The sequence below is a fragment of the Thunnus maccoyii genome, chromosome 12 (genome assembly GCF_910596095.1).
Source record: "Thunnus maccoyii chromosome 12, fThuMac1.1, whole genome shotgun sequence".
Lineage (NCBI taxonomy): Eukaryota > Metazoa > Chordata > Actinopteri > Scombriformes > Scombridae > Thunnus > Thunnus maccoyii.
The window spans coordinates 17,521,963-17,542,601 of record NC_056544.1 but is presented as its reverse complement, the minus strand read 5'-3'; the positions used below and the strand labels follow the sequence as shown (position 1 = coordinate 17,542,601).

General features: G+C 40.0%; 1 protein-coding gene across 2 annotated transcripts in view; it reads left to right on the top strand.

The window, feature by feature from the left end:
- LOC121908560 (adhesion G protein-coupled receptor L2-like) overlaps nt 1-20,639 on the top strand; it is an 87,751-nt gene that overhangs the window by 53,627 nt on the left and 13,485 nt on the right. For both annotated transcript variants that reach the window (XM_042428681.1, XM_042428680.1), the window contains exons 6-14: nt 2,483-2,782; nt 5,123-5,223; nt 7,207-7,392; nt 13,170-13,353; nt 14,959-15,081; nt 16,028-16,233; nt 16,684-16,857; nt 17,961-18,170; nt 19,785-20,005. In XM_042428681.1, the coding sequence (XP_042284615.1) occupies nt 2,483-2,782; nt 5,123-5,223; nt 7,207-7,392; nt 13,170-13,353; nt 14,959-15,081; nt 16,028-16,233; nt 16,684-16,857; nt 17,961-18,170; nt 19,785-20,005 (1,705 nt within the window). The remainder of the gene's footprint in view (nt 1-2,482; nt 2,783-5,122; nt 5,224-7,206; nt 7,393-13,169; nt 13,354-14,958; nt 15,082-16,027; nt 16,234-16,683; nt 16,858-17,960; nt 18,171-19,784; nt 20,006-20,639) is intronic.

The window sequence follows — 20,639 nt, the reverse complement described above, 5'->3', positions numbered from 1 at the left end:
GGTATTTTAGGCTAGATAATCATTTGGAAATGGGTGTATTTGTCAACAAAAATAAACATGGAAATCCCAAGAATTACATGCATTTGACGCAGGTAGAAGAGATGAAATGATTAGCAGATAAATCGATTAATTGAACAACACAAAATTTTAGGCAAAAATGACAAAAATTCTGGTTCCAAATGTGAATATTTGTGTTTTTTCTTAGCCTTCTATGATGATAAATTGAATATTTTGCGGTTTGGATTACAGGTCATAACAAAACTAGTCAAAGACGTCACCTTAGCGGACATTTTACACAATTTCCTGACATTTATACCGTACTCTTCACCTCGCACTTTATATTCTCAGTTGTTTGCAGCGTCTCTAAACTGATTGAATCACTAAGGATGACATATGCTATTAAAAACAATTTATATTTACCAAAATGACAAAGATACGTTAAAAAGAAATGTCAAGACCAAACTGAATATTTCTTGTTACCATATGTGCTAAAATGTGAAAGGCAGGTGCTTTGGACTCCTGAGTTGGAGCAGTCTGGTCTCAGGAGCAGGTTAATCAGGTGATGCAAGCATGCTGTTACAGGCAGATGCATATTAGGGCTTATATCAGGCCTTGGAAAAGATGAAGTTTGCTCAGGTATGGAGAGGTTTAATATTCTGAAACCCAATTACACTTGCCCTGGTATTGCATTATACGCTCATATTGAATCAACCGAGTCAGCCTATGAATCATCTCACTTTTCCTGAGTCAATAAAAATCTTCACAGGCAATACATATTATATTTGAAACTGTTCTTGTTTTTTTGTTTTAAACGTAGCATTGTTATACTATTATAATATAACCTGTTCAGAGTTATTTGTCCATTTATGAAAAAATAAAAGCAATTTTTTAATAAATTTTATTTCAGTGTACTTTAAATATCCTTAAAAACGTAGAAAGTCTATGGAAGGGAAGATACAAAAGGAAGACTACTCTCTATGGTGATCCTGTTTTCTACTAAGAATGATGTTTCTAATAATCTCACGTCCTTTTCTTCGATTTTCTTGTCATTTTTTTTTTTAGCTATTTTTGCACAGCCCTTTTCTTACATCATTTCCTCAGAGTAATAGTGTACACCTTCATAGCTGAGGGTGCTAACCGAGTGCTTCGTGATCATCTACTCATCATGCTAACCACACATGTCAGCTGTTACTTTTGCAGCCATGTCAGCCAGGCCAACCTGTGAATGTGTGGGTGACAGACACACAATGACTGAATGAGTGTAAAGTAATTAGCCAGGGCTCCTGCCAGGGGAAAAGGTCACTGAGTAAAATGTCACAATTCAACCTCACTGTAGGGTGGGCTGGTGTTTTTTAAATTTTTTATAGTGAGCTTCACAGGACCACTATTCTCTCCCTGCTGTGGCCTCCTGACCACATCACCAGATATCAGCTTTGTAATAAACTCAGATATTTCGCTGGAATGAAAAAAGATTCCCCCTGACTGGCTGATTAGTGTGAAACGTGAAATGTGGGCCTTGTCACCATTCTCTCTCAGGAAATGGAGATATGTGTCTGATGACGGAGTGTCAGATAGCATGATATTGCATTTTCCCAGAAGCACCCAGGGAACCTGAAGAGAACACTATAGGGACGGCAGACCTCATTGTGGGGCTGCTTTTATCTCAAAATACAATCAGGTTGTTGTGGGTAAAATGTATGATCATTCATGCAGGAGAGAGGTCTCCTTGTATATCCATGTAGACACACATGCACCTACACACAAACATGCACTGTGTTTTGTGTTTTATTCATATTGGCTATTCATACTGTATAAAATTGATAGATTTTCTATTTCTGCTCTCATTTCCTAGTTATCTCCAGGCTCTCCGCAGCAGATATCCATCTGTGCGCAGGCAGTGATTTTAAGCAGAAACACACCTGAGCAATGGAGCAAACATGAGCGCACTTGCACACGTGCATGTGCACATTCACACATAGATTTGCTTCGCAGGGCCAGGCGTGGACTGAATACAGTGGAATCGCATTATTGCTGATGTATGGTTTTTGCTTGGAGCAGTGCAGTTCTGCTTCCGCACACCAGCTTTTATCCAAGTGAGAGAGATGAACCAGGCAGAAAAAAGTAAAATGCAGGCAGGCAGGCTTTGTCTTTATTTTTGACATTTAATCAGCTCAAGGTACTGACTCTGTTGGGAAGATTTTACTGCTATGTTAAAGGATGCCCCTCCACCAGTCTGTCACCAGTTTGTCTTATTTATGAGTTTAAGTGATAGATAGTATTGCCTTGATTTTGCTCCGTGAAGGACCCAAAAAGAAGTGGAGTTGCGAGTGAAAGCTACACAGAGTTTTTATTTCCAGCAATAACTCCAGCAGTAGGACTCACAATAGTTGGAAGTTTTCCCGCTGCTAGAAACGACAGGAGTTCAAGGCAAGGACATTTACTGACTCGAGCTCTAACAGCTTCACTCTTTCTCTCGCTCCAGTGCCAACTATTGAAGATTTCTCCGTCTCATCATCCGTGCCCAAGACTGCCACACTCATTACTACCACCGCAGTGTCCACTGTGAAGGGGCAGGGTGACACCACTGCAGCAGGAGCAGACCCTAGGGATGGGAGAGATCCGTTTGAGGACACCCGTGGCTCAGGTACAGTGGAGCCCACAGTCCCTGAGCTGCCGCCGACACCCCGACGCTTCTGTGAGGCGACTAGGAGGAGAGCCATCGACTGGCCCCAGACCCACACTGGAACCACTGTGGAGAGGCCCTGCCCCAAAGGGACCAGAGGTGAGCCTACCTTATGGTGTGATTTATAACTTATTGGAACCCAAATTTTTCATTAATTGTACACTTTATTCTATAAAGTCATCTGGATTTATTTATACCTTTTACCGCCCACTAGTGGGAAAAGAATGCTAGCGCTGAGAGCTTCACGACTTTGAAAAAAATATCTAATTGTGTTTATTTTGACTGATTTTGCAATTGTGATATGATTTGCGATAGTAGGAGTGATCGTTTTTACATCATTATTCTCATTTTAATAATCCCAGTACAATGCACAGCAGAAGATACAACTGAAACCTTGGAAACATGGTCACTCCAGGTGGTTGTTGCTAAAGGAAATGTTTGACATTTAGGGAAATTTGCTTATTTGCCTTCTTTACCAAATTTCAATGAGATAATTGATACTGCTGTCATGTCTGTGCACGAAGCATGGAGTTAGAGCTAGAAGGCGATCAGCTTAGCTCAACATAAAGACAGGAAAGAGGGTAAAACAGCTAGCATGGACACATGTTATATCTTGTTTAATCAGTACACAAACAGGAATGTCAAAATTAACAATGTCAACAATGGAAAAATGATATTAAAAAAACCCTACAACATGTTAATTAGTGAACTTTAGAGGTACTGGCTTATTTTTTTACTTTGGACATAGCCACCCTAGTTGTTTACCTTTGCTTCCAATCTTTATGTTATGCTAAGCTAATAGCCTTCTGGCTTTAGCTCCGTACTTAATGTGTCAGGCTTTTCATCTAACTCAACAAGAAAGTGATAACTTTTTTTTTTCCAACATGTCAAAGTATTCCTTGAAAGGCTTAATTACAGCAACTTCACAGTAACAAAACTTTAGCTTAGTCTAAGTTGGCAAAAATAGAAAACATCTGTAAATCTAATGAAATTCAATACAATAGCCTAACTTATAACCTGATACAATCCAGTACAAAAAGACCACAAATTGCAGTTCAAAAATTGCCAAAGTTTAACATTTTCTGACAAAGTGTCAACAAAAACAGGGCTATTCAAACTTCCCAAAAGTATTGTTAGATTGCAAAGCTAAAGTATTAGATTGTATTACTATTCCTGTGTGTTCAAGTTCAACAACAACTTTTAATCATCTTGATTAGTCATTACTGTTTCCATTAACAAGTGTGCTAAAGAAAGTCTCAAAATCACACTTGCATCATCCAAATGAGCAGGAACAAATGCTTCAAAGATTCTGACAGAACATATTAAAATGGCCCTCTTACTTTATTTGTGCTTATTTAGTTGTTAATATGCTTTTCATCTTAGCTTCTTCTGCGTGTACTGAGTTTGTGACATTTCGGCTTTCGGGTAAATCAAGCATGATTAGGGCCTCTCACATTCCCGATAAATAGGTAACAAGACTTTTTTTTTTCTTAAACATAATGGCATAATATACATTGTTATTGTATGTCTGTAATTTTGAAACCAGTTTCTTCTTGCAATGAGAGTGCATGAGGAGAAAAAAAATGCTGTTGCTTATTTCCCAAACACAAAGCAAAGGAACAACCAATGAAAATAATGGACAATATTTGGGGAGTCCAAACATTATTACATTATTACCTATTACCATTATCACCTCCAACATTTTTCTATTACCTGGGAAATTGGTTGAACAGGTATATTCAGATGGTATCAGTAAATCACAGTGACTCATCATAGCTAAAAAAAAAAACAACTTCTGGAGGTGTGGGAAGTCAGGTATCAAAAGCAGCAGTGAGGATGAGCATTGTGCTGATGGTCGTTATACCAGTTCAGTTGACAATGATACTCACACGGGAACCTCACAGAAGTTACCTTAACACCCTATCACAGAGACTGACAGAAGTGTCAAAATATAAAGACGGGCTATTGGAGGATGAAAGCAAGGTAGAGACAATGTTTTGACTGTTGGGGTGAAAAGGGAAAGAGACTTGGATTTCGAGTGTTGTCGCTGTTGTCAGTGAAGCGGCATTCATTAGGCGTAATCTTGTATTTTATTTAGACATGCATACAATGAGAGAATATGAAATGTTTACAATTCTCAAATGTGTCTGTTTACAGGCAATAACAACCCAGAGTCTATTGTTTTTTCTGACAGTTTTGTCCAAGCTGTGTAGCAACCTGATAGTCTTTTAGTATCCCTTCTACATGTTCATTTTTTTTGTTCTTGTATGCTGTACAAAGCTGGCAGGCTTTGACATTGTTTGGAAATGGCTGTTCCTGCCGAACACTTAGTTTCCTGCAGCAGAGAGTCGGGATGAATGAAAGATCAGCATGAGAAACAGTATCTGAGCAAGGTTTTGGCCACTCTCCAACTGTTGTGTTTATTCTGTGGTACTGCAGGCATCGCCTCCTTCCTCTGCACTGTGGCAGGGACCTGGTGCTCCAAAGGGCCAGACCTCAGCAACTGCACGTCCCACTGGGTGACTCAAGTGGCACAAAAGGTAAAAATGGGAATGTGTCTATTACAAAATATAGCAGAAAAAAAACATATTACACTGCTAAAGCCAAACATCTAGTGGCAATTTTTGACTTGTGCTTTGCTTGCTTGCTTGTTTAACTTCTTCTTCTGGCATATGACGAGTGGAAGTAATACTTAAAGGTCAGGTTCCGGTTTTTCAAGTCTGTCTTAATAGAATACTAGCAAGCTCATATTCATGTGGAAATGGGTTTTGGTTGTTGTAACAATCCCTACTCTCCATACTGGCTCTGAAGCTATATTCTTGGAACAGGACTTGAAAAAACCTGAACCTATCCTTAAAGCTTATTTCAAGGGTAGCTACAATATAGTTTGGTAGCAGGAAAAAAATAAGCTATCTAAAACATCAGGAGTAAATGCCAACCGCTGCAGTCAGTTACTCAGAATCAAAGAGCCAGAGCTTCTTTCTTCAGTGACTTGTCTGCTTTGATCTTCAAAAGTCATGCAGGTAGAAATCGAACATAGATGCACAGATAAGAGTCTCAGCAGCCTGAGCAGGCTATAATGCAGTACAAACACAAAACATATTGCATTCTAAGGGCCCAAATGCACTGAGAGTGTCTGACAAACACGTTTTGAAGTACACCTATTGTTTTAAATGGCCGAACCCGCACCAAAAGTGGTATGAGGTGCGCCAAACTGCCTTGACGTGCCTACTCAGACCTTGTTTCGATTTTGGAGCGTCAGCGACCAAAGCTGTTTTTTCTGCAGCTGAAAAAGAGAGCGAGATAGCGTCAGAGAGCTTAGAGCACAAGCAAGAGAGAGAGAGTGAGAGAGACAGTGTGGCGGTGGTTGAGCAAGGAGAGGGAGCGGTAGCAAAGAACAAAGCAGCTGAATGAGAGAAACAAAATGTTATTTTCTCATTGTTTCACAGCGGTTACATTCTAAAGCACAAATAAATAACCATCAAACATTCAACAGATGATTTACTGTGGAAACAGACGCTCTCAGTTTCTTTTTCGTCCTCTGCATTTCTCCTTTTCATTCATTCATTACATCCAACTAATGCGGCAGTAAATACAAAGAACAACAGGACAAAGCTGCGTTGGTTCTGTTGTGTTGCAAGGCACCATTGGAGCATAAATTGACACGCATTAAATGAGGCGCGTCAGTTATCACTCTCAGTGCGTTCGGGCCTTAAGAAAGAGAGGCTTTTTTCTGTTGACTGGAAAAACACCAAGGGTTGATGAGTGTTGTAAACAGGCATTCTGGGAAATGTAGGAAATGAACTGTGTCCTAGTTCCATACTATATGCACATGTTGACTCAAAAAGTCAGAACGGATGTTGAAATTTTGTCACAATGCAATACATGAACAATATAGAGGAGCTACTTACGGATGCAAAACATTAAAATAAATACAGGACGGTAGTGAGACAGTTTCAAAACAATCTTTGAAAAACAAAAAAAATAATTTAATCTCCATTGGCGCATGTATTGGCTCATATTCTGCTAGTACAAATGTAAAAGTGCATTGACTTCTTGTATACTTACTGCAAAAACAGTATATTGAAGATTAGCATGTAGTACATATTGCATGAAGTTAGTATATTGTAAGAAATTAGGTCACGGTTCATTCAAGGCAGGTAGGGGGCGGATGGGTGAATTGAAATTAAAATTAGAACACAAAATAACTTCTGGGCACTGATCACAGATGATATTACATAACACAGACAACTTATCATTATTGTGGAACACTGGTGGCCTGTTTTCTTTTGCTATTATATTTCCTATTACATATGCAATCCCTTTGTTTACATTCATTCTGCGCACAATGAATTGTTCCCTCTGAGCAAGCCGTGTTGTAATGGCTTATGACTCTGAGGTGTACTGTATGTGAGGTACATTATTATTTCAGCTTCACATTGCAAAACCATCATTTCAAGCCTGCTTCAGTAACACTTCACTGGCACCTCTTTGTTTTCCTTGTTCCTTGTTGCTTTTTTTAGATTCGAAGTGGCGAAAATGCCGCTAATTTAGCCAATGAGCTGGCACGTCATACGCAGGGACCGGTGTTCGCCGGAGACGTCAGTTCTTCAGTGCGCCTGATGGAGCAGCTCGTGGACATCCTGGATGCCCAGCTGCAGGAGCTCAGACCCAGTGAGAAGGACTCAGCTGGACGCAGCTTCAACAAGGTACTGTGAAATTCCTACCTGGCCTATTGTAACCTCTCATTAAACTTTGTCCCTCTTTTGCTCCAACTCGTTGTCAGCGTGACTCAGGACATTCATTAGCAGGACACCTACCGATACACACAAACACAAGCCCACATGTGCAAACCTGCTTACATGTGCACACACATACTCATGGACACACACAGTCTCAGGTGAGGGGGCTAAGAAGGTAGGTCTAGCCCTGAGGGGAAGCTCATTCCTCTACAGCTCCCTGGTAATTACCGGCTTTGGAAACACAGGCTCACCTGGTAGTTCCACCTTTAAGGAGCTAATGGCCATGAGCCCCAAAGAATAACTCCTCATGGCTGACAAGTGTGGAACTGCTTTCTGCTGGAGTTTCTGCAGGCACTCAGCAAGAAAAAAGTAAGCCCAAGATATACTTACATCTCTCAGCTGCTAGCAGTCCCATGGAGAGATGAGTGACAGTTTGAAAAATTACATTGTTATTCAGACTTTCTAGACAGCGGTTGCTCTGTAAACAAGGTGATTTGCACCAAGATGACGCCAGTTGTTTGTGCCCTTATGTTCAGACGGCTACATTGCTATTATGCATTTCCAGATGAGAGCTAACAGGTTTCTCACTGCATCGCTGATAGTGTTGCTGTGATTTGTTCATCACAACAACAACGCACGACTGGCTGATGACAAGCAACCTTGTCAGAAGTTAGAGGACCATACCAGTGGTTTTGCATGTTTTATCCTATTAACCACAAATCACAAACACCTCACATCACAACTTCTGATTAGATTTTTTGATTTATTCTGATTGGTTCCTATTCATTTCTGCACAATATGAAAATCTTTTGAAAACTTGCAGTGCACTGAATGTCAGGTTTGCATTTATTTTTGTTAAAGTTACACTATCTCTGCTTGGTAATGTAGATTAATTGCAGTTTGATTGAAAAAGCCTGTATGGCAACAATAATTCAACATGTTAATGCAGGGAGGATGTTATCTGTGATGGATCAGATGACTTGAGCAAGTTTCAAGAGTCTGCCACTAGATTTTTATGCCATTTGGAAATAAATGGTACCAATGGGTGTCTAAAACCTGAAAGAAAAATACATGTGAAAATCAAGAAACCACATGCTTTTAAAAAAGGTCAGCAAAAGTGTAAAGTGTGAAAGTTTTTTGGCCTTTCGAGAACAAAAATTGATTAAATAGTTACCAGTTTTACATCCTGCAAACATGGAATAACATCAGCTTTAATTTAAGTTATGAACCTGGCCACCCAAAAAATCTAATAATAAAGTCCAATATTTACTCTCCTTTTAGTTCTTCCTACCAACTCCTGAGGGAAACATTTGGCTCTATAGCTGCTAAATGCTCCACTATGTTCACCAGCTAGTCGCTAACTTTTTATCAGAGCTTTTTGCTGAAAACAGCTGCCTGCTGTGGTTGTAAACAATGCTAATGAGAGCGGTGAGAGTGAAGCAAAACAGTAAAGTTGTGGGCCCTAAAACCAAAACAATGAGCTGAAAGAGGCTAAAACACTGAGAGGAACTGCAGAGTCAGGTGATAATTCTCTGTGCGTTCATCACTACAAGAGACCCATTTCACATTACACACAGTCATTTCATTTATTGTTAGTATAGAAATATTGATTATGGTCATATTTAAGGAGCTAAAACTTGCAAAAACACCAATATGGCCCTTTAGGTTTAATGCAGCCCTTTCCCACAAATCAACACATAAGTGGTGATGTCCATGGGAGAAATTTTGACTCAGTTGAAGAAACATTTTGGTTTCCTGTGTGTCTTTGCTTGAGGTATTTATGATGTGCTTAAAACCCAAAGCTTGTTAAGAACTTTTTATCTCTTTGTTTTCCCATGTGTGTGTGTATGTGTGTGTGTGTGAGAGATAGAGAGAGAGCAAGTGATATTCTCCAGTTTGACTCAATTAGGAAAAGAAGTCGACTTATTTAATGCCAAGAGACCCACAAAGGGTTTTAAAAAGAGCTTGTGCTATATTATTCTCTCCATGCCATGAAATACAAATGACCTCATCCCACATTGTTTATCTTCTCAATGTATTTTAAAGCACCACTAATGGGGGGAGCATCAGAATCCAGTCTCAGCATTTTTCCTCCACACTGCTGTGCATTTCTCATCACTTCCCCTCACTATTATGCGATCCATATTCATATTCAGAATTCAAATACTGTTCCCCTCAAAAGCATTTAGAGCTGTCGCATCGTTTTAAGGTTGTAGTTCATAGACCTGTACCTTATCTTTCTTTTCCTGAATTCTGTAATTTTATGGTAAGTGGCATGATTTAATGCTTCCTGTCTTTTAAGATCTTTTCTTACCGCCTCTTTCTACAATTTGTCTTTTGTGCTTGATTCTCTTGTTGTGTGGAAAAGCTTCAAAAAAGAGAGAAGACATGCAGGGCATATATGAAGGTATAACAACTAGGCTTTCCATGTTGCTTTTTTACCCTGATCCCTACCGCCTGACCAGCAGCATGCAGCACTGTCTGTCTCCTCCATGTCCTTGATTGTTTTGTTACAGTATGTGCCTGGTGTGCTTGTACAAGATACGGCTGCTTCCTCATCTGACTCGGCTGTCTGTTCTCCTGTCATGCTGTCCATCTGAGGATGCCACTGTCAATATCACTCCGTCTTTGTCCTATTTCACTCCTCTGCGCTATCACTTTGTATATCTTTCTTTCATTTTTCTCTCTCCTCATTTTCTTCCTCCCCCACTCTTTCTCTCTCTCTCCGTCTCTCCTGTCTACTCTTTATACGTTGTGTGAATAATTGCCTTCCCACGGCCGTAATTGCACCTCCCTGTCAGCCAGAAGTGTGATCAAAGTGGCAGTGTGCTCAATTTTCACTTGCTTACATTGTACAGTTTCTAGTCTCCCTTGTCCCCTTAGCTAAAAAAAAGAAAATCTCCTCTCCCGTTGCAGTTGTGTTTTATCTGTGGGATTAATTTCTGAGCCCATTAATACATTTGTGCTCCATTCTGATTTTTCGGTCTCCTCCCCAGACATTTTGCTTTTCCTTTGCTGTGACAGAATTTATTTCATCGGGTAGGTTCTGCTGAGAGACAAGGCCATGGCATAAGCACTCAGGATGTGATACCTTGCATGGCATAAAACAAATGATCAGATTTTATATCTCTCAGTGGCTCATGGGGGCTCCCCATCAGTTCAGGTTGTCTTTACCTGAGGACTCATTTTACTGTGAGAAAGGGGCGATGCATTTCCCTTCACTTATTTTTATCCATGCTAGTGGCATGACTATGAATGGCCCAGACTAAATATCTCAACAACTGTCAGATGGATGGATGTAAAGACATTCATGGTCCCCAGTGGATGAAACCTACTGACTTTGATGATCCTCTGACTTTTCCCCAAGCATCAAACTTTGCACTTATCAAGTGAAATATGTCAACAGCTACCTGGCAGATTGGAACAAAATTTTGTACAGACATTCATGGTTCCTAGACGAGGTATCCTACTGACTTTTCTCTAGCACTACCATGAGCTTGACATAAGTGAAATGTCTCAACAAGATTAACAGGATTAATTGTAACAACTTTGGTGTTTCTTTAAGTTCTAGCATCAAGTAAAATTTTTGATTTGTCCAACTCTTTGCTTTATGACTAAATATCTGCAAAAGTAATTATATATTTATCAGCCTCAGCTGAACTTTGTTTTCAGTGCTAATTAGCAAATGTTAGCATGCTAACACACTAAACTAAGACAGTGAACATGGTAAACCTGCTGAGCATTTGGCTCAAAGCACCACTGCCATGCCTAAGTACAGGCTCATAGAACAGGCAACAGATGCTACGCTAGCAACTGATGCACCAACTGTGTGTGCTGGTGTGTTTGTGTACCTAGAACTCACCAGAAACTCTGGTTTTCTCTGTTATTTTTCCTCTGGTCTCTATACCTTTATGAAATAGATTCACTGACACGTCTCAGCGCCATTTAATAGTGTCTTTCCATTGAATTTGCATGCTGCCTCTAAAATTTACTTTGCACTCTGAACACACAATTACTTGTTGTTGTCATTGTTCATCAAGTTTTAGTGTCTGCTTAGCTCTCACCAAGCAATGGACTTCTCTAGCCTGCAAGCCACAGGGGCTCCCCTTGTAGCACCCCTGTGATTTGTAAAGTGACCTCCATCCAGGCGAGAATTAAAGAGGATTCAATCAGAACACAGTTTCTTTCTGTGCTACACAAATTAGAGACAGCAGACTTTTTTTTTATCCTTTTGGATTTCATGGGTCCTTTGAGGATGGCTCTCCAGGGGGGGGAGAACCATTTAGTGTCTGTCTGGTTGTAATGGCTACGACCCTGTAATCACCACTACTCTCTCTCCTGCACACACACACACGCACACACGCACTTAATTCCCATCATAGTCACAGTTCGCAAGCTTCCAGTTGCCTGCAAGGTCAGGGCCACAGAGATTGATTTCTGTGCTCAGGCCTGAGATATAAAGACACACTGAGAGCCCTGTGTCTGGATACAGTCATCTTTGCTGTGGTTAATGTGAACTTGGTGGTTAAATGTTGTGGTTAATCATATATTGGTGATGACTTTGGTTGATCCCTGTTCTTGTTATTCCAGGCAAACGGTTAATCCTGTCTATATATTATAATTTCTCCATATTGTGTAAAGGAGGCATATTGCTTAAATCTGGACATTTGACCATTATGGAAATGCAAATTTGAAGAAAAAAGTGAGATAAAGTTATTCCATATGTAGTCTGAATCTGATGAAATGACAAACTATTTTCTTTTAATAAATCATTAATAATCCTAATCCCCTTATTGTACAATGAGTGTTTTGGATAATCACAGCTGTGACTAATTGGTACAGTGAGCAAGGGCTTGTTGTGGTTAATTACCGTTGTTGTGGAGGGCCTTGCTGTGGTTAATGGCACCTATGGTTAACTTGTCACTCTGATTTATCACACCAAGAGCAGCTCTAGATTCTGAATCTTTGTACAACTGTCTGTCTTTAGTGGGATTTTAGACAGTTAAAGACGCTGTGCCAGGCAAAAAGTCATGAACTCACTCTGCCAGGGTCAAAGGAAACTCTTGTTTTATCAACATATGATACTTGTGTGGGTTTTGTGGAATGTTTTCCTTACTTAGTGCTTATCAGAAACCAGGAAATGAAAGGATTTGCCATTGAAAACAAGCAGAACTTTTCCCCCTATCTTGACTCAGACTGCCACTCTGGACATGGATTACATGATAATGCCCTCTTTCCTTCAGGAGAATAGTATTCAAGGCCATTATGGGCAGATCCTGTTATGGAAATAAGACTTTTGTTTATGAAGATAATTGTTCTTTGGAAAGTAAAAACCAGGAATTGAGAATGCAGCAGTAGACGGCTATGTTCAGCAGAGGGGAAAAAACATTTGGTCTGTATTTCTTTTTCCCTTCAAGCGTTTTTGCATTATTATTCAGTAAAGGAAAGAGGGGACCAAAAGAGACTTCCTCAGATTAAGCCTATTTTTCGTAAACAGAATTTTAAATAATACTACATGTTGCATTTTTTATCATCATTATTATTTCAGTTACCCTCGACTTCCTTGAACCCTCATGTCTTCAGTCGGAGTGATCTTGATATTTCAGTTGTTGTTGCTGTCACTGTTGGCCATGCATGCCCTTTTTTTGTCATTTGCTGCCCAGTCCCCCGCTCTTTGTTATTAAACTGAAGTTATGATGGGAGGAATCAGCAAGCTGACATTTCACTTGTCTCCATGGATACAGGCAATCGTGGACACTGTTGACAACCTCCTGAGGCCGGAAGCTCTGAAATCCTGGAAAGACATGAATTCCACAGAACAAACGCACGCCGCTACAATGTTACTGGATACCCTGGAGGAAGGGGCGTTTGTCCTTGCAGAAAACCTGATCGAGCCCGCGATCGTAAAAGTGCCTGCAGAGAATATCAGTAAGTCGCTCTCCAGCCAGCTATAAAACTGATAAAACTACATGTACATGTCTGTCAGTCAAAATCTTCGATGCTGATGGTTATTCCTCTTCTTGGCTGTTTCACTAAAACTGTTGTGAGCCATGAAATTGTCTTCAGGGTAATTTTTTTTTTTTTGGTACTGGGACAGCTATTCCTTAAGGAGAAGATGTTTTTTTTAAAAATGGCCATATCTCATCTTGCCGAGGTCATAAAAAAGACTTGGTCTCTGCTGCTGAAAAACAAAGAAATGTATCCTCACAGGCAGTTTATTAGCAACATGATCTCATTCATTTAAGTCAGCTTTGTGCAGCGAACTGTCTTATTTCTATTCATAGCGCTACTGTATGTTACTATGGTTATGGTCTCCCACTCATCCCTTTTGTCTTATACCTCATTGATTTTTAATCTTTTTCTTGCATAGTATAGTCACCTCATTGAATATGTGCTGCAAGATGAACTGTACAGACCTCCAGGTGCAAAACAAAGAAACCAATTGAATGGCATTGTTCCATTCATGCAGCTCTCTATCTGTTCTCTGCAAGCCTTTCCCATTAAGTGGTAGTTAGCTAAGCTGATAAGGACTAGTTGCTCTGTCTCTACCGAAGCACTGATTAATACATTTTGTAATAGGCTGTATATTGGCTATTTAATCACTGCATTCAGTCAGTTTTTATGAGCTTGTCAAGCTCTCTCTTATCTGCGCAATAGAGATAATATTCCAGTGGAGAAACATAAATACACCCACATGAGGAAACACAATCTAAATCTCAGAGACTAGCTTACCTGACCTCCCTTGAAGAGTTGAAAAAAAAAGAGTGAAAATGATTGTTGCTCCTAATTAGCAGTTTGTCAAAGCCCAAATGGCACCTCCAGGCGAGCATCAAGGGCAAGGCAAGGGAAAAGGGAGGGAGAGCAAAGAGGGAACTAAAAACTAGACAGAGGGGGAGAGCGACCAGAGAACAATTCCTCATCTCTGTCTGTCAGAAGCCATCTATCTGAGGAAGTGAGGCCGTTTCTGATGGGAGGGAGTGTGCTGATATGTGTGTCCTCCTGACCCTTCAGTAATTTCACACATCAAAGGGAGCACCACCCGGCAGCTGGCATACCATAGAGAGGGGCTGCAGGAATTTGGAGGATTTTCAGAGATTTGCTCGTCGAGCCCAGAGTTATCTAAACCCACAGGGGAAAGAAAAAGTAAAAGTAAAAGCTCAATGATATTTTTGATCCTATGAATATTTGACATTCATGCTGCGGTAGGTTGTGTGCCTGCGTTTGCTCATCCTCTATTCCCACCCTTGTTGTTATTTTTTCTTTAGCTCTTGCCTCGGAGGCTTTCACTGTGCCAACCAACAGCTTAGTGACATGTTTTTTTTAACTAAATGATACTCCATGGGGTCTTGCCAATAAGATTGGATTCTGTTACTCTTACAATGAACCTCAAGTTTTTACATGCACCCTGCCGGGCCTCAACGTCAGAGCTCAATTAAATACCATGTATTGCTTTTTGAAATGTTTTCATTCGAGTAATACATCTCTCTCTCTCTCACTCTCGTTCTCTTTCCCTTCACCTCTTGCCTCTCTCAGTGTTGGATGTGTATGTGTTAAGCACCGACGGTCAGGTGCAAGACTTCAGATTTCCTCAGACAAATAAAGGTGGAGCGTCTCTTCAACTTTCCTCCAACACGGTCAAAGTCAACAGTAAAAATGGTGAGAAATACACAACTGCTGCAGAAATATTTAATGATGCTTAAGTTTTGGTTGTTTTTTAACCTTTTTGTTTTTGTGGGATGATTGCAACCAGTGAAATAAAATCACCCCCTGTTTGACATTTTTGATGAGTAGATTGACACCACTCTCATGTCTATGCATGACCTATGAAGTGAGAGCAGTGAGGCGATTAGCTTAGCTTAGCATAAAGCTTGGAAACAGGGGCAAAAATATACCCACCAACACCTCTAAAGCTCACTAATTAACACATACCTTGCTTGTTAACCTGTACAAAAACAGAAATGTTAAAACAACAATTTGTGGTGTTGCTGCTAGTCACGTGCTACAACTATTTTTGGTGATCAGTAGTTTGCACAGTGACATCCTGGATTCTGCACTAGTTGTCTGGCAACCTAATGGTGTATTTCCCTAAATGTCGTACTACTTCTTTACTAAACTATGATATCTCAGACGAGAGCTACATGATCTTGGATTAAGTGGGGACCACAATTTTTAAAATGTCATAATCAAATTGATAATTAAATCAATAGTCAAGCTAAGATATGTGTCTTTTATATATATATTTTGTTGCATCCCCACAGCTAGCCAAGTCTTTTAATTTATCCATGGTGCAAATTTATAATTGTCTCAGTGCTACACTTAGTTTTTAGTCTTTTTTATAGACATAAGAGGCAGCAATGAATGCATTAGAGGAATAGGTTGGCATTTTGGAAAATATGTTTATTCACTTGCTTGCTGAGAGTGAGATGAGAAGATCAATACCACTCTCATGTCCGTAAGCTAAATATACCTATTTAAAAAAGCGAGTCCCACAATGTCAAACTATTCTTTTAAGGCTTTACTGTATATACTACCAATGAATTAATATGTCTCAATTGTGCCCTTGCTTGTTTATGCTCAATTATTTCTGATTTTATTATTGCAGGTGTGGCCAAGCTAGTGTTTGTGCTCTACAAACACCTGGGTCAGTTCCTCAGCACAGAGAACGCTACACTGAGGGGAATAGGGGACATGAACAAACACAACCTCTCGCTCACCGTCAACTCTCACATCCTGTCAGCCTCTATTACCAAGGAGTCCAGCCGTGTGTTTGTGGCCGACCCCGTGATCTTCACACTTGAGCACCTGGATGTAAGCCACCTCTTGACACCTCTTCAGACCACACTATATGGCTAGGATATTAAAAATCCTGAAACGGCTGTACAGCCTTTTACAGTGAGGGGCAAATCCAGCACTTGTATGTATTGTTGAAGTAGAAAAACAGTTAAAGAGAAAACATCATTACACATTAGAGAAGTAAGTTTGGTTTTTGTGCTTGGACATTGCCATAGTAACCCTTCTCACATCTCATCTCATTAAGATTCTGTTTTATTTCTTTATTTGGATCTCTTTCATCTCATTTCTTCCAACAACCCATAACACTTAAAAAAATCTTAATTACAAATCATCTGCATTGGCATACAGTTAGAGATATGAAATATACATATTCTGTAGTACAGTTTGTGTACAATCATGCATATTGCAGTGCATGTTCATATATGTTTAATCATTTTTCTGTCTCTCTCTGTTTGTATTTTGTAGAAGGAGCACTACTACAATCCCAACTGTTCTTTCTGGAATTACTCAGAGCGGAGCATGATGGGATACTGGTCCACTCAAGGCTGTAAACTGCTAGAAACCAACAAGAGCCACACCACTTGCTCCTGCAGTCACTTGACCAACTTCGCCATCCTCATGGCTCATCGGGGAAATGTGGTAAGTGGCTCTCGCCTTGTGGTTGCGAGCAAGAGCTTTCTCTCTGCCTCAGTCAGTTGTTCTTCCGTATCGCTGATAGATTTGTGCTCACACGGCAAGAGCAAGACTGGCATTTCGGTGGAGATAATTAGATTATTGCTGGAGGAGAAGGTAAGGGGGGTGGTGGAGGAAGGGAGAGGAGGTGGAGAAAAGGAAGCAGGCTGTCACTTTAAAAGAGCGAGATTGTGGATCAGGGTAGGAAGTGCCATACCATTATCAGAAGTAATTATATTTTACCTATGGTCCGTGTCTAATATTCCTCCATGTATATGTCACTGAGAATCATGGGAAAAAGTATAACCTCAGCTTAAACGTATGTTTCCACTCCTCTTGAAGTGGTGTAGGATCCATTTGGTTGTGAAATGCAATTACAATCCAATTACATGATAAATAGCATGTGTAGCGAGGACCTAGCCAGTAATAAAAGTGGAGGATAAGTTTGTGGTTCGTTTAATAATATGTCCCAACTCATGAACTCTGTCCCTGTCATCTGTCTTAACCTCAACCTTAACCACAGCTTGAAACCAGAGCCCCGAGGCTAGGCTTAGCCTCACACCAATTCCCTACACATCACCTCAACTGCAGCTCCTGCCCTCAATAAAATTACAAATATCACAGGAGGAATTGCTTCACTTTCAGGCCACCAAGTCCTTGAGTGATATTTTGTATGGTCAGGTCTGCTATTTTCACATTTGCCTAGTGCCCATCTTGAAACATGCTCAGTTTTAGATCATCAGAAACGCAGCGTTATTCAACCTCAAAAACAGAACCAACATTTGGACGTCACATCTCATGGCCACTTGGTTTTTCAGCTTACATCACTTAATGTCACATGGACCACATAATGTGATCTAAGCATGTTCAGTTTGAGAGCAAGATGTCAGCAGGTGCAATCAGGTTTAGGACAGAATATATAGAGGTTTTCATCAGGTCAGTGTTGTTTTGTAGTGTTACACTTAAGTAAATATAGCTACAGTATGACCATTATGTGCTTAAATGCTACCATTATGATGAGTGGGGAGTTCATGAGGGAAGGTCATGTCATAATGTCTGTTTCTCCGTAGGGGGAGGGGAGCGTCCATGAGCTTCTTCTTACCGTCATCACCAGGATGGGTATTGCAGTGTCTCTCGTCTGCCTGGCCATTAGCCTCTTCACCTTCTGCTTCTTCAGAGGTCTGCAAAGTGACCGCAACACTATTCACAAAAACCTCTGCCTCAACCTCTTCATAGGAGAGCTGGTCTTCCTTGTTGGCATCAATATGACCGAACCAAAGGTAACGTGGAAATTACAGTGCAGAGAGTTTCAACTTTGATACTACTAATGAATGGTGTCATCAGCTGTGATTAACCTTTAAGCACTTAAAGTCCCAGTAAAACGGAAGGTAGAGCGTCTTTAGCCTCTGCACTGTGACGTATTTATCAGAGAAACGGTATATTTGAGCGGTGTGGAGTTACATGAGGCATTGAAATAAAATCCTTCTTGCATGATCTTGCAATTTCATGATCTTGCGAATCCAGTTGCCTCGCAAGGTAAGAGTGCAGGATGAGTCATCAAAAATTTGAAACTGTTTTATAAGGAGAGAAAAGACAGGGATTTTGATCTAAAATACTCTGATATGGATTTTTTGACATATATTTGGCATATAACAAGAGATAAATAACAGGGATACAGGATTAAAACTGGGAATATTTTTCATTTCACTGGGACTTTAAATTTCCCCTTCAATTTTTCCTCGAGTAACTTTAAAGTGAGAATATATCATATATTTACTCTGTATCTTGTTCCAATGCCACATCAAATCTATATGATGCTTATTCTGAGTCAGTACAATACTCTTGTGGCCGCACTAATAAATCAAATAGAAATATTCTGTGCAGGATTTTATACACAGTTCTCTTATATCATTTGCATCTTTGGAAACTTTGGATTCCACCACTTAAATTAATAAATCTTGGCTGCACAAAGTGTTCTTTAACAGTGGACCCACAAGCTGATTTTTTAAAAATTGTACAATTTCTGTCTAGTTATCCAGAATGAGGAAAAAATATCTGAATGCCTTTTATTGTTCAGATGTTGTTGTTTGTTGACCAGTTATATTAGCTTAGCTTAGCTTAGCTATTTAATAGCTATGGGATCAGTAATAGCTCTGTTTAAAAGTAGTAAGACACGTCTTTTTCATAGTATACGGTTTGTATTAATATATTAAATAATATAAATAATAATAATAAATAAATAAATATTCACAAGTTGTACTATAGTTCAGCCAGATGTTTGTCGTTGAAAACATTCAAAAGGTGTATTTTCCTACCTTTAAAGCCCCTGAAAATGTGGCTTCAAATGTTAAGTATTTCTTTATAACATTAAATATTCATGACTAAATATAAGCAAAAAGTGAAAAAATAATAGGTATTATTTAAGGGTTTTGACTCAAACATCTGCTTGTCAGGACTGTGGGTGTGATTTGATCAGATTTGACTGACAGTGAAACAAACACCCACCCAAACTGTCATCAGATTTTGATTCAAATGTTGCTAAATCCTGATTGGTGCACAGAAAATCATGACATCACCTTTTTCCAACTGACCCCACCCACTTCAGACCAGCGAGAAAGGCAAAGAGAAAAACAGAGAGAAATCTCTCATGTGAAACAACCCAAAGTCTTCTAACTTAGGGTGAAAAACAGGTGTTATGTAGGATCCCTTTACTTGTAGTAAAATGCTGATTAAGATATGTAAGTGTTTTTGTTCTTTTGGTCCTTTAGACATCCAATAATTTAGTGTTTGTTGCACTAATATCACAAGCAAAAGCATAAAAAACCCAATCTACTTTATCCTTTTATTAAAAAATGTATTCTTGTGTGTGACATCTGCATCTATCTTCTTGTCAGCTGGTGTGCTCGGTCATTGCCGGGGTTCTCCACTTCTGCTTCCTGGCTGCATTTGCCTGGATGTGTCTGGAGGGCGTGCAGCTGTACCTCATGCTGGTCGAGGTGTTTGAGAGCGAGTTCTCACGCCGAAAGTACTACTACATCTCTGGGTACCTCTTCCCAGCTGTGGTGGTGGGCATCTCAGCAGCCATCGACTACCGAAGCTACGGCACGCAGCGGGCGTAAGTGTGGCGTCTTTGCACAGGGATGAAAATCACAAGCATTAGTCCTCCCTCCTCTCCATAAAGACACGCCCAAACAGCATGCATGTATGTGCTAATGATAGTAATATCACAAAGAGCAGCCCACCTCTGCTCCCTGGCAAATTTACACCCTGTCACTTCTAAAAGTAGAAGCATTGAGCAAAGCTGCAACATTAATGAATGTGCCGGCTAGCTACACTGGCCTGCTGAGTTTTTATTCTTTGCATGTGGATAATTGCCGCTCTTGTCAGTTAAAAGTTTATGCACTTCTCCACTGGTCTTCATCCAAGCAGCAAGCTTTATGATTTGTAAGACTGCAATCCTCTAATTTATGGGATTTAAGTAAACTGCCTTTTTCAAACTCCATTTTATTGCTGTAGTCTTTACTTCATTTGTGTTTCCTGGTGATAAACACAGATGGATGTACAATTCATTCTTTAACTGTCTACAATACATTGTTTACTGTTCAGAGTCTTAGGTACACACAGTCAGAGATCCCACATTTGTAGACATTTGCAGACTGTGAAGTCATGAGTCCTATAACCACTGCCTCTCAGACTGCAGCTTCTCATGGCACGAGGCCAAAACTCCCTCAAGGTCGGGTTTTCTTCTC